The following is a 14,911-nucleotide window of genomic DNA, read 5'->3' as shown; positions in this document are numbered from 1 at the left end:
AGGCATTTTAACGAGAGGGTGAGATTTCACCAACACGCTTCCCTCCCTTCACCTCTCGCCTCTATCAGACATTTAGTTTGGATCAAAGTCAAAATTGAAGACAACGTCCTTGAATTCCAAATAACCTTATCTATGTTCTCATCACATCTAACTATATGCACTTGGCGGTGTCTTTAAACCAAAATTAGCAAATTTTGAAAAGAGGAAACTCCAATTCTATAACGTGTGATGGTTATCAAGGTTTTCCCCATGATTTTGTTTTTAATACGAAAATCAAGTGCGGCAAAATTAGCCTCACTGCTTTTCTAACCCTCAAAAGTAAATATATTTTATTTTAATGTAATAAACAAAACATGTTTAATGTGTAATTTCCTCCTGAAAGGTGACATCTACATCTACATGAACCACAATTGCATTTTTGTTCTTTATTTACAACTGACGCCAGAAATCTGTGATTGTGGGTTCGAATCCTAGTTCGCCCCGATTATGTTTCTAGGTTTGTCAGCACCATACCCGTGCTCGTGTGTTTCTTCGAAGTGGGAAACGTCGGAAACCTGCATCACTTCGGGCTTTCCTCCCACATTAAGCTGACACGCCGTGATATAACTGGAATACGGTTAAAAGCACAGTTATGAACCTCACTGCACGTTTATTTGTCAGAGTACATTCGAAGAGCTCTGCGTTTTGAGCTCCTAACATATGCTGAAGAAGACATGATTACAGTGCCCTATTGAGCATAGATCCTCGAATATTTATTTCATAATTGTGTATCTATGATAGATCTGAACAGACGTCAAGGGCAGATGAAATACCTGCAAGATGCTGCAATTACGAGACCGTGGAGCGGCCTAGTGGAGGTACGAACACCAATATTATATATATCATATACTGAATGGTATGAACACCTTAGTTGTAATGTGAGCTGTTACAATGGCTATACACTGGAAACAGAACACCGCCGTAATTTCGAAGGGGAGGGCACTTTTGTGAAGGCGAGTATATGCATTTGAAACTACCTTGAAACGAGTTTTAGTTTCACTTAAATAAGCACTATCGTATCAGTGGATTTTCTGGTCACTATGACTGTACGATACATCGCTTGCTTGATAAAGGTGTTAGGATCTACACCGAACGTCGCACTAATTGTAATAAAGAAGTTGTTCATCCACAGAAATTGTCTTTCTTCATCACACCAACTTCTAAATGCCACTGAAAGAAGTGATGACTGTACGGTCAAGAATATGTCTGTAGGTCGCCCTCGAGTAACAGCAGTACAGCTGTGCGGCGTTGGACAACAAACAGTTACTTTTTTATGCACATTGTGTGAGTGGCGGGGGCTACCGCTGCAACCACACATCGGTAAGATGGTACTAGTTTTTAGACAGAACAGTATGTAAAGCCTGGGAAGTTCCGAAAGTTGGGAATTAATGCATTTTGTCCGGTATTTTGTCTATGACTACTCTGTCTTTCCCTCAGAAAAATAAGAACAGTGTAATTTATGTTCCAGGTGCTGAGAATACCTATTGCGAAGTTGGCTTGTCACAAACAACAGGTAACAGGCAAATGCTTAGCCATCGAGCATACAGAAAATAGTACACCACATATACACTAATTCTTAATGTGATGCTGTTGATAAATATACCATAACATTTCATTGGAGAAACGAAAGAGTACAGAGCCATAGGTAATGATAAAAAATATGATAAGTATTATAAATATTTCATGAAGTCATCATATTGTTCTATGAGTTTAAAATAATTTGTAAACATATGGCGTAAACAGTCAACTTCCATGCAATGGATGACCATTGTAACAAGGCCTTTCAAGTACCCTCAACCACAGCAAGACCTATGTCTTTGCAGTAATGGGTGTCATTCTTTTATGCGCCAGGAAACAAATACTTACTATTTGTTGTAAATTGTGTATGTCGCAGGTGCTACTGGTAGAGCAGGATATGCTTACCCTTTTCACGAACACCTGGTGTCATCACTGATTTTCATGAAACCATTCATGTAATTATCTCCGCTATTTTTGCCCTTTGGACCCAATAGAATCTGTTTCGACGGTTAATTGATATTGTTTATTCTCGAGCGTGGACGTTTCTTTTATCTACACAGAGATAAAACATAAACAAACTTCTTTCTTCGGTTGGTTGGTTGGTTTGTTGTTTAACGCCGCACTTAGCAATATTCCAGCTATATGACAGCGGTCTGTAGATAATCGAGTTTGGACCAGACAATCCAGTGATTAATATCATATATCATGGCTTTTGTTTTGTTTGTTTGTTTGTTTAACGCCGCACGCGGCAATATTCAAGCTTTATGACGGCGGTCTGTAAATAATCGAGTCGGGACCAGACAATCCAGTGATTGACATCATGAGCATCGATCCACGCAACTGGGATCGATGACATGCATCAACCAAGTCAGCGAGTCTGACCACCCGATCCCGTTAGTCGGCTTTTACGACAAGCATAGTCACCTTTTACGGCAAGCATGGGTTGCTGAAGACCTATTCTACCCCGGAATCTTCACGGGTCGCACTACAATTCGTAACTACAGCGCACAGAATTAATTATATTGCATTGTCCTGTATCTCAGTCTTTTGCAACATTTCCTACACATCATCTGTTTTCTTGTGTTACGCACCAGGAAAGGAGAGGAAAGTGAGATCACCCAAAGAACAAGCGTCCAATGATGGTAGGTGGTACAAAACAGTTGAAGAGTCATAACAAAGTGTGCATTTTGTAGCAATGGCTACACATTGTTTACCTGTTGATTGGGCAAGAAGTAGACCTGAAACGTCCTTACAAAGATTAAAATAAGTTGTTATCCATAAATAAGTCCCCCGTATTCAGAAAGAGAGACAGTTTAGTCAGTATACAAGGCCATATGGCCCATAGTACAGTTCAGTTTTAACAGATATATAAAATTCAACGTGATCTTGAACATAGCTTGTTATTACGAGTGTCTTGTGAGATCCATACAAAGGAAAACCCAGTATTAAATAATATGCTCCTTACACTAGACACCCAATTCGTTTTCCCTTCACCATCGAATTTCTTTAGCATTTTGTAACATTGAAATGGGTACCTGTGAGCTTCCATTTCTAATATTTATTATCCACTATTTAACAACACGGAGCTTGCTATGTACCTATATACTTCAGTGACCAGTTTCACCAAGTACTGCCTTATTTGAAGCATATTTACCAATGTATAAAAATTCCTTAAAATACAAAGTGTGACATTTCTCAATGGATTCAAAATAATTAATGCCCCATATTTCCGGGCCGTAGAAGAAAATGGGTAGAATTTTACTATCAAATATTGAAATTTGCTGTTGAAAATAATTTATAAACAGGAAACATTGCCTCAGATGCTTAAAGCGCTAAGGTCTTACAATTTTTTCTGGAGGACATTAATAGTCCTAAATACTTATAATTAGTTCTATGTTTATCACTATATATCCAATTTTCATGCTTCGATACAATTCCACCATTTCTAAAAACAATAACATTGGTTTTGTCAAGGTTTACTTCTGAACCCTTCTTATTACAAAAGGACTGCAATACAAAAAGCTGTTTCCGCAAGCTTACCACACAGAAGGACACCAGAGCAACATCATTCGCGAACAACAATAGCATAATATCACCTTGGGGACACAACTGTGAACAGAGAAGCGCAGCACCTTAGACGACTTGCCATTCAGTCCCTTGTACGAGACCCGTGAAGATTCCGGGGTAGAATAGGTCTTCAGCAACCCATGCTTGCCGTAAAAGGTGACTATGCTTGTCGTAAAAGGCGACTAACGGGATCGGGTGGTCAGGGTCGCTGACTTGGTTGATGCATGTCATCGATCCCAATTGCGTGGATCGATGCTGATGATGTCAATCATTGGATTGTCTGGTCCCGACTCGATTATTTACAGACCGCCGTCATAAAGCTTGAATATTGCCGCGTGCAGCGTTAAACAAACAAACAAACAAACAAAACACAAGCCATGATATAAGTGAAGTACATACCCACTCTTCTGAAATAACACAATGTTCCAGATGGGAATCCTGCCCACGTCTATGGCAACACTGGATTTGAAGATGAAGAAAACATACGTAAAAAAAAAGGTACTTTGTCACCGGTTTAAAGCATAAGGAATCAGATAATGAAAGTTAAGCCTGACCCTCGTTCATCATGCTTTCAGATTCATAAAAACTAGCTCATGATAAATTAAGGATCGTACAACGAACTATTTTAGCAGAGATTTCTTATGAATATGGAAAGGATTTGTCGCTTGTATTCATAAGTAATCCATATGAAATTTCACAAGTATTTGTTTTTGTGTGTACATCCCTTCCTCCACAGGACCGTGCTAATGAAATACACAAGGTAGATAACAGGCTGATGAAATAACCAGCTTAAATTAGTATTCGAAATACTAAGGAGTTATAAAGGACATGTGTATCGATTAATCCGTAGTTCGAGACAAGCAGAGTGCCTGTTTAAGACCCTAGTGACGATAAGGATTAATATTCTGCCAGTACCTTAAAGTAGCTAGTGTTGACGAGGTAGAACAGTAAAAACTGAAAACTCTGTGTGTTGCTAGGAACTGCTTCGGGCACAAACTACGGCAACATCCAGCTTGAAATGAGCGAAAATATACGTCAAAAAAGAGGTACGTCGACGCTGCTTGACAAACTACCCGTTTGATTTGTGTAACCATATTCGTACTGGCATTGCATGGTTCATATGCATTCAGTTTATACAAACTTTTACTGATCATCCTACCCTGTCCAGGGGGACTGATATCACATGTGATCTGATGCCTATCTCAAGAAATCAATGGTGAGACACGGTGCCCCATTTGTCAAACAAATTGCAACGCCCTCAGCTGCCTCGGGTCATGAGTTAAACGTTGCCCAAGTTATGTCCCTTGGTCCATTCTATGTAAAACACAGTACTGTACACAATTGTAAGTTACTGGGGAGACACCGGGTCAGGGATCGTGGGTTTTATAAAGCAGTCCACGTCCACACTGATGTGGGGCTTCCCTCACACATTCAGCTGCTGTCCTCTTATTGAACTGAAATACCCTGGTCCATTGCTATCATCTTTCGCATCTCAACACCGTCTCAGAGGTGAGGTGAAAAGGGGTCTACCATCGCGTTTAAGATCATTGCAATTAAACGTGTGTTTGTGTGTGGCTGCTTGTACTTGTCAGGACTAATGCCGATTTATTAGTGCTAGCCAACTGAGATACTATGACGCAGGTAACGAGAATATCCCACTCAGACACAGTATACTGACGCCGAGCCAACCAGTCCTTGTTTTAGCCGTTTAATGCCGAGTGCCGGGCAGGGTAACAAAAAGTACCGTCGTTTAACGTCTTTTGGTATAACGCGGCCGGGTACTGGACCAATGACTTTCCGGAATCCAGGTGGACGCTCTACATCTGGACCGGGGAGGCTGTCCCGTGTCAGGGATCGTGGGTTTTACAAAGAAGTCCACCCTGATGTGGGTCTGTCCGCACACATTCAGCTGTTGCACCCTGATACAACTGAAATACCTTGATCGATTGTTCCATACTGACATACTCTATACCAATGACCGTTTGGATTAATTGCAGCAGGAGAAGAAACTGTTTGCTTGAAAGTATTTTCAATTCGTTACTACAGCGCACAGAATTGATTATATTGCATTGTCCTGTATCTCAGTCTTATAGCAACATTTCCCACACCTCTTCTGTTTTCTTGTGTTACGCACCAGGAAAGGAGAGGAAAGTGAGATCACCCAAAGGACAAGCGTACAATGATGGTAGGTGGCACACTCACACTAGTGGTTTGTATTTTAATAGCATCATAATGGAACACAATACAATATTTTAGTTTGTTATTTAATCCGCACTTTGCAGTTTGTACTTTAATAGCATCACAACTGCTAATAATACAATGTGTTCTTTTGTTGTTTAAGTCGCACATTGCAATATTCTAGCTCTATGACGGTGGCCAGTAAATACTCGTAATCGAGTCTGGACCAGAAAATTCACCATTTGATATTGTGAGCAACGCTCCACGCTGTCGGTGTACGATGACACTGTATCAACCAATCAAGTCACCCAGTCTGACCATCCCATCTATTTGGTACCCGTATGCTTTGTTTGGGAACCAGTTCTTACCATCAGTTATTATTCATATAATATGTATACATATATTCCATATTTACAGCAAGTGAATTAAGACAAATCCAGTCATTGTTCATCTTTAATTCCTGCTTCACACACACAACACAACTGGTTGACGGAATGCAAAGAACGTTATTGACAATACAGTTGAAGTCACTATTTCGTTGCTATAGAGGCATATTAAAGTGTGCCTAATGTAGCAATGGCTACATGTTTGTGTGTCAGAATGTTTGAAAAATTTCCCCTCAACAGGGAGAAAAATACAAATGAATTCTTACACAAGTGTAGTAACATCAGTATGAGGTGAGGTGAGGTGAGGTGAGGTGAGGTGAGGTGAGGTGAGGTGAGGTGAAATGGGGTTTAATGTCGCGTCCAAGATTATTGCACTTATATAGCGACGTGCATGTACGTGTGTGTGTCTGTGTGGCCTCTTGTACTAGTCCGGACTGATGATGATTTATAGTGCTAGCTCACTGAGATACCATGCCGCAGTTTAACATGGATACCCCACTCAGACACAGTATACTGACTCCAAGCCGACCAGTCCTTGTTTTAGCCCCTTAATGCCGAGCGTGAGACAGGGTAACAACAAGTACCATCTTGTAAAATCTTTTGGTATGACGCGGCCGGGGATCTACCACTAGACCACGGAGGCGGTCACATCAGTATGACCCACATGTTAATGACATAGTATCTTTGTATAATAATGTTTTTTGTTAAAAGAGTTGGGTCTTACGCCAGAAAACATTGCACCAATACAAGCGAACTCTTTAACCAGTCAGCTAACCCACCGTTCCTGTGGTATGCAACTATGATGATTGTCAACATCAAACATTATCATCATTGACTCACATGTTTTCTCCCTCACAGTGGGCCGTCGGGTAGCCTAGTGGTTAAAGCGTTCGCTCGTCACGCCGAAGACCCAGGTTCGGTTCCCGACATGGGTACAATGCGTGAAGCCCATTTCTGGTGTCCCCCGCCGTGATATTGCTGGTATATTGCTAAAAGCGGCGTAAAAACCAGACTCACTCACTCTCCCTCACAGAGCCAGTCTATCAAAACACCACCTCCAGGGACCAGTTGTCCGTGTAAATAGGGGTACTGATGTCATCACATCATCTGAACACCTATCTGTATCTGCGATTTGTTTATTTACGATACATTAATGTTAGTATACTTCCTTATTGTTAATGTTACCATAGTCAGATTTTGTTATTACACACGTATATATGTTTGTATATATAAGTATTGTATAACCCTATATGCCTACTCATTGTTTACCTGTTGATGGGGTAAGAAGTAGACCTGAAACGTTGTTACAATAATTAAAATAAGTTGTTATCCATAAAGAAGTGCCACGTATTCAGACAGACAGACAGTTTAGTCAGTATGCAAGGCCATATGGCCCATAGTACAGATCAGTTTTAACAGATATATAAAATTCAATGTGATCTTGAACATAGCATAATATATTCTAAATACATTTTTCAAATTTATTTTGAAAGATTTGATAACATCTTCATTTGTCGAATTCAACAAATTGATCATTAATTGATTGTCTTTGTGTGTAATATATAAATTAGATAGAAATATTAATCTCAACGTTTTATATTTTTCACATATAAAAAGAACATGAAACTCGTCTTCAATCTCCTGGTTGGTACAGTTAGAACATCTACATTTCACAAAATAACTATCCTTGGGTCTACGATGTTTATTGATAAGGAAGTTATGGAGAGATATTCTTAATTTACAAAGAGCTCTCAATAGAGTTTTATCTTTTAATATACTTAAATATTTTTATGGTTGTAATAATGATTTGATACAAGCATGATGCTTGAGAAAGTGTGAAGAGGAAACTTGTTGGTGCCAGTTTTGCTGAAATATATCTAACAATATTTGTTTAAATGCAAAAATAGTTTTTCATTACCAGTTTCTTGTGAGATCCATACAAAGGAAAACCCAGTATTATATAATATGCTCCTTACAGTAGACACCCAATTCGTTTTCCCTTCACCATCTAGCATTTTGTAACATTGAAATGGGTACCTGTGAGCTTCCATTTCTAATATTTATTATCCAGTATTTAACTACACGGAGCTGGCTATGTACCTATATACTACAGCGACCAGTTTCACCAATCACTGCCTTATTTGAAGCATATTTACCAATGTTTAAAAATTGCTTAAAATACAAAGTGTGACATTTCTCAATGGATTCAAAATCATTAATGCCCCGTATTTCCGAGCCGTAGAAGAAAATGGGTAGAATTTTACTATCAAATATTGAAATTTGCTGTTGAAAATAATTTATAAACAGGAAACATTGCCTCAGATGCTTAAAGCGCTAAGGTCTTACAAGCCTTAGGCCATTTTTTTCTTGAGAACATTAATAGTCCTAAATACTTATAATTGGTTCTATGTTTATCACTATATATCCAATTTTCATGCTTCGATACAATTCCACCATTTCTAAAAAGAATAACATTGGTTTTGTCAAGGTTTACTTCTGAACCCTTCTTATTACAAAAGGACTGCAATACAAAAAGCTGTTTCTGCAAGCCTACCACACAGTAGGACACCAGAGCAACATCATTCGCGAACAACAATAGCATAATATCACCTTGGGGACACAACTGTGAACAGAGAAGCGCAGCACCTTAGACGACTTGCCATTCAGTCCCTTTGAACGAGACCCGTGAAGATTCCGGGGTAGAATAGGTCTTCAGCAACCCATGCTTGCCGTAAAAGGTGACTATGCTTGTCGTAAAAGGCGACTAACAGGATCGGATGGTCAGGGTCGCTGACTTGGTTGATGCATGTCATCGATCCCAATTGCGTGGATCGATGCTGATGATGTCAATCATTGGATTGTCTGGTCCCGACTCGATTATTTACAGACCGCCGTCATAAAGCTTGAATATTGCCGCGTGCGGCGTTAAACAAACAAACAAACAAAACACAAGCCATGATATAAGTGAAGTACATACCCACTCTTCTGAAATAACACAATGTTCCAGATGGGAATCCTGCCCACGTCTATGGCAACACTGGATTTGAAGATGAAGAAAACATACGTAAAGAAAAAGGTACTTTGTCACCGGTTTAAAGCATAAGGAATCAGATAATGAAAGTTAAGCCTGACCCTCGTTCATCAGGCTTTCAGATTCATAAACACTAGCTCATGATATAATCAGGATCGTACAACGAACTATTTTAGCAGAGATTTCTTATGAATATGGAAAGGATTTGTCGCTTGTATTCATAAGTAATCCATATGAAATTTCACAAGTATTTGTTTTTGTGTGTACATCCCTTCCTCCACAGGACCGTGCTAATGAAATACACAAGGTAGATAACAGGCTGATGAAATAACCAGCTTAAATTAGTATTCGAAATACTAAGGAGTTATAAAGGACATGTGTATCGATTAATCCGTAGTTCGAGACAAGCAGAGTGCCTGTTTAAGACCCTAGTGACGATAAGGATTAATATTCTGCCAGTACCTTAAAGTAGCTAGTGTTGACGAGGTAGAACAGTATAAACTGAAAACTCTGTGTGTTGCTAGGAACTGCTTCGGGCACAAACTACGGCAACATCCAGCTTGAAATGAGCGAAAATATACGTCAAAAAAGAGGTACGTCGACGCTGCTTGACAAACTACCCGTTTGATTTGTGCAACCATATTCGGACTGGCCTTGCATGGTACATATGCATTCAGTTTATACATACTTTTACTGATCATCCTACTCTGTCCAGGCGGACTGATATCACATTGTAACTGATCATGTGATCTGATGCCTATCTCAAGGAATCAATGATGAGACACGGTGCCCGATTTGTCAAACAAATTGCAACGCCCTCAGCTGCCTCGGGTCGTGAGTTAAACTTTGCCCAAGTTATGTCCCTTGGTCCATTCTATGTAAAACACAGTACTGCACACCATTGTAAGTTACTGGGCAGACAGAGTCCTCGGCCCGTCGATTCGAGTTCCTCATATGCCCCAGTTATCATCCTTGGCATCTCAACACCGGGTCAGGGATCGTGGGTTTTATAAAACAGTCCACGTCCACACTGATGTGGGGCTTCCCTCACACATTCAGCTGTTTCACCCTGAGTGAACCGAAATACCCTGATCCATTGCTATCATCTTTGGCATCTCAACACCGTGTCAGAGGTGAGGTGAAAAGGGGTCTACCATCGCGTTTAAGATCATTGCAATTAAACGTGTGTTTGTGTGTGGCTGCTTGTACTTGTCAGGACTAATGCCGATTTAATAGTGCTAGCCAACTGAGATACTATGACGCAGGTTACGAGAATATCCCACTCAGACACAGTATACTGACGCCGAGCCAACCAGTCCTTGTTTTAGCCGTTTAATGCCGAGTGCCGGGCAGGGTGACAAAAAGTACCGTCGTTTAACGTCTTTTGGTATAACGCGGCCGGGTACTGGACCAATGACTTTCCGGAATCCAGGTGGACGCTCTGCATCTGGACCGGGGAGGCTGTCCCGTGACAGGGATCGTGGGTTTTACAAAGAAGTCCACCCTGATGTGGGTCTGTCCGCACACATTCAGCTGTTGCACCCTGATACAACTGAAATACCTTGATCGATTGTTCCATACTGACATACTCTATACCAATGACCGTTTGGATTAATTGCAGCAGGAGAAGAAACTGTTTGTTTGAAAGTATTTTCAATTCGTTACTACAGCGCACATAATTGATTTTATTGCATTGTCCTGTATCTCAGTATTATAGCAGCATTTCCTACACCTCTTCTGTTTTCTTGTGTTACGCACCAGGAAAGGAGAGGAAAGTGAGATCACCCAAAGGACAAGCGTACAATGATGGTAGGTGGCAAACTTACACTTGCGGTTTGTATTTTAATAGCATCGTATTGGAAAACAATACAATATTTTAGTTTGTTATTTAAACCACACATTGCAATATTCTAGCTATATGACGGCGGCCAGGAAATAATCGAGTCTGGACCAGAACATTCAGCATTTGATATTGTGAGCAACGCTCCACGCTGTCGGTGTAAGATGACACCGTTTCAACCAATCAAGTCACCCAGTCTGACCATCCCATCTATTTGGGACCCGTATGCTTTGTTGGGAACCAGTTCTTACCATCAGTTATTATTCATATAATATGTATACATATATTCCATATTTACAGCAAGCGAATTAAGACAAATCCAGTCATTGCTCATCTTTAATTCTTGCTTCACACACACACAACAAAATTGGGTGACGGAATACAAAGAACGTTATTGACAATACAGTTGAAGAGGCATATAAAAGTGTGCATAATGTAGCAATGGCTACATTCTTGTGTGTCAGAATGTTTGAAAAATTTCCCCTCAACAGGGAGAAAAATACAAATGAATTCTTATGCAAGTGTAGTAACATCAGTATGAAGTGAGGTGAGGTGTGGTGAGGTGAAATGGGGTTGAATGTCGCGTCCAAGATTATTGAACTTATATAGTGACGTGCATGTACGTGTGTGTGTTTGTGTGGCTGCTTGTACTAGTCCGGACTAATGCCGATTTATAGTGCTAGCTCACTGAGATATCATGCCGCAGTTTAACATGAATACCCCACTCAGACACAGTATACTGACTCCGAGCCGACCAGTCCTTGTTTTAGTCCCTTAATGCCGAGCGCCAGACAGGGTAACAACAAGTACAATCTTTTAACGTCTTTTTGTATGACGCGGTCGGGGATCGAACCCCGGACCTTCCGCTCTCCGGGCGGACACTCTACCACAAGAAGATGGAGGCGGTCTGAGAAAAATACAAATGAATCCTTACACAAGTGTAGTAACATCAGTATGACCCACATTAATGACATATAAGTGTTTTATGTTAATAGAGTTGGGTTATATGCCAGCAACATTGCCCTAATACAACCCACATGTTTATGATCTCATGTATATTAGTGTTTAGTGAGTGAGCTGGGTTTTAGGTCATTTCTTGTTATATTGCACTAATACTGTCGGCATGACGAAGGAACTCTTTAACCAGTAGGCTAACTCACCGTTCCTGTGGTATGCAACTATGATGATGGAAACATTGTCAACATCAAACATTATCATCATTGACTCACATCTTTTCTCCCTCACAGAGCCCATCTATCAAAACACCACCTTCACGAACCAGTCGTCCATATGAATATGGGTACTGATGTCATCACGTCACCTGAACACCTATCTGTATCTGCGATTAGTTTATTTACGATGCATTAATGCTACTATAGTTCCTTATTGTTAATGTTACCATGATCAGATTTTGTTATTAAACACGTATATATGTATGTAATTATTGTATAACTCTATATGCCTACTCATTGTTTACCTGTTGATGGGGCAAGAAGTAGACCTGAAACGTCGTTACAATAATTAAAATAAGTTGTTATCCATAAAGAAGTGCCACGTATTCAGACAGACAGACAGTTTAGTCAGTATGCAAGGCCATATGGCCCATAGTACAGTTCAGTTTTAACAGATATATAAAATTCAACGTGATCTTGAACATAGCATAATATATTCTAAATACATTTTTCAAATATATTTTGAAAGATTTGATAACATCTTCATTTGTCGAATTCAACAAATTGATCATTAATTGATTGTCTTTGTGTGATATATATAAATTAGATAAAAATATTAATCTCAACGTTTTCAATTTTTCACATATAAAAAGAACATGAAACTCGTCTTCAATCTCCTGGTTGGTACAGTTAGAACATCTTCAATTTACAAAATCACTATCCTTGGGTCTACGATGTTTATTGACAAGGAAGTTATGGAGAGATATTCTTAATTTACAAAGAGCTCTCAATAGAGTTTTATCTTATAATATACTTAAATATTTTTCTGGTTGTAATAATGATTTGATACAAGCATGATGCTTGAGAAAGTGTGAAGAGGAAACTTGTTGGTGCCAGTTTTGCTGAAATATATCTAACAATATTTGTTTAAATGTAAAAATAGTTTTTCATTACGAGTGTCTTGTGAGATCCATACAAAGGAAAACCCAGTATTAAATAATATGCTCCTTACACCAGACACCAATTCGTTTTCCCTTCACCATCTTGCTTTAGCGTTTTGTAACATTGAAATGGGTACCTGTCAGCTTCCATTTCTAATATCTATTATCCAGTATTTAACAACACGCAGCTGGCTATGAACATATATACTACAGCGGCCATTTTCACCAAGCACTGCCTTATTTGAAGCATATTTACCAATGCATAAAAATTGCTTAAAATACAAAGTGTGACATTTCTCAATGGATTCAAATATATTTAATGCCCCATATTTCCTAGCCGTAGAACAAAATGGGTATAATTTTACCATCAAATATTGAATTTGCTGTTGAAAATGAGATATATTTGTTTTCCTTCAATAATTTATAAACAGGAAACATTGCCTCAGATGCCTGAAGCGCTAAGGTCTTACAAGCCTTAGACCAATTGATTCTTGGGGACAGTAATAGTCCTAAATACTTATGATAACTTCCAATGTTTTAAATGTTTATCACCATATATCCAATTTTCCTGCTTCGATACAATTCCTCCATTTCTAAAAACAATAACATTGGTTTTCACAAGGTTTACTTCTAAACCCCACTTAATACCAAAGGACTGCAATACATTAAGCTGTTTCTGCAAGCAACATACTAGGGCACCAGAGCAACATCATCCGTGAAAAGCAATAGCATAATATCTATGTTGTCTTATGTCACAAACACACCAGGATGACATTCTTTGTAAATTTCAGAAACAAGTTTGTTTATAAAAACTGACGAATAAGACTAGGCTTAAGATGCAACCTTGACGAACACCACTGGAGGTAGTAAAACAAGGAGTTATACCCGAGTCAGTTCTAATACATGCTTTGACTGAGAAATACATATTCTTAAGAACTATTAACATTTGACCACGACATCCTTTAGTGATCAATAGGTACAGCAGTTTTTGTTCTATCAACGTAATCAAAAGCTTTGCGGAAATCAACAAAGGCGCAATAAAACGACCTCTAGGTTTACATAAATATTTGGAGCAAAGTAACTGAAGAACAAAGATATTGTCATCTTCAGAATACGCAGAGCGAAACCCTGCTTGAGCTTGAGATATCATTTACTTCAAGCCAAATTCTAAGTCGTTATTCAACAATAAATACAGAAAGTTTTCCCATGACATTCAAAACAGATATACCTCTGTAATTGTTTGGTTGACTGACATTTCCTGATTTGAATAAAGACATTATCATTCCAATATTCTACGCATTGGAGAAAATACCTGTATCAAGGATTTTATTGAATAAAAGCAACAAAAATGGTATGAGAAAATCTCCTGTTATTTTGTACAATTCTGATGGAATTCCATCGACGCCTGACGCTTTACTATTTTTAAGACTTTTCAATGCTTCCCTCACTTCTTGTTCTGTGATCTCGCCAGATAACAACACTTCAGTACATTCATCACACATTAAAAAATCAGATATTTTCCGAAACGTTTTACAATCTCAATGATGCGCTGCTTACTTAATTTCTTCATTCGATATTATTATATCACTCACTGTCAAACCAGACTGGCTGAGATACACCACATTTACTGGACCAAGAACAAACAGTGCCTGTACTTGTAGCACAACATATCACAATGTCAGTGAGCTTAGTAACTGCTGCGTTAGGGTTGTCCTTCAAAATGACTGCACACTCATTAA

General features: G+C 39.1%; 1 protein-coding gene across 9 annotated transcripts in view; it reads left to right on the top strand.

Annotated features, from left to right (window-relative positions):
- LOC124148917 overlaps positions 1-14,526 on the top strand; it is a 43,865-nt gene extending 29,339 nt beyond the window's left edge. For 5 of the 9 annotated variants that reach the window (XM_048398525.1, XM_048398524.1, XM_048398531.1 and 2 more), the window contains 10 exons: positions 781-857; positions 1,508-1,552; positions 2,652-2,699; positions 4,054-4,122; positions 4,602-4,670; positions 5,762-5,809; positions 9,196-9,264; positions 9,744-9,812; positions 10,981-11,028; positions 12,307-14,526. In XM_048398525.1, the coding sequence (XP_048254482.1) occupies positions 781-857; positions 1,508-1,552; positions 2,652-2,699; positions 4,054-4,122; positions 4,602-4,670; positions 5,762-5,809; positions 9,196-9,264; positions 9,744-9,812; positions 10,981-11,028; positions 12,307-12,353 (589 nt within the window). In that variant the 3' untranslated portion in view covers positions 12,354-14,526. The remainder of the gene's footprint in view (positions 1-780; positions 858-1,507; positions 1,553-2,651; positions 2,700-4,053; positions 4,123-4,601; positions 4,671-5,761; positions 5,810-9,195; positions 9,265-9,743; positions 9,813-10,980; positions 11,029-12,306) is intronic. The other 4 variants (XM_048398527.1, XM_048398529.1, XM_048398528.1 and 1 more) reach the window with 4 other exon arrangements.
- Positions 14,527-14,911: the final 385 nt, after the last annotated feature.

This window comes from Haliotis rufescens, unplaced genomic scaffold (genome assembly GCF_023055435.1).
Source record: "Haliotis rufescens isolate VD_foot unplaced genomic scaffold, xgHalRufe1.0.p SCAF_18, whole genome shotgun sequence".
Classification (NCBI taxonomy): domain Eukaryota; kingdom Metazoa; phylum Mollusca; class Gastropoda; order Lepetellida; family Haliotidae; genus Haliotis; species Haliotis rufescens.
The sequence above is the reverse complement of the archived record's forward strand: the minus strand, read 5'-3'. Positions and strand labels throughout refer to the sequence as shown.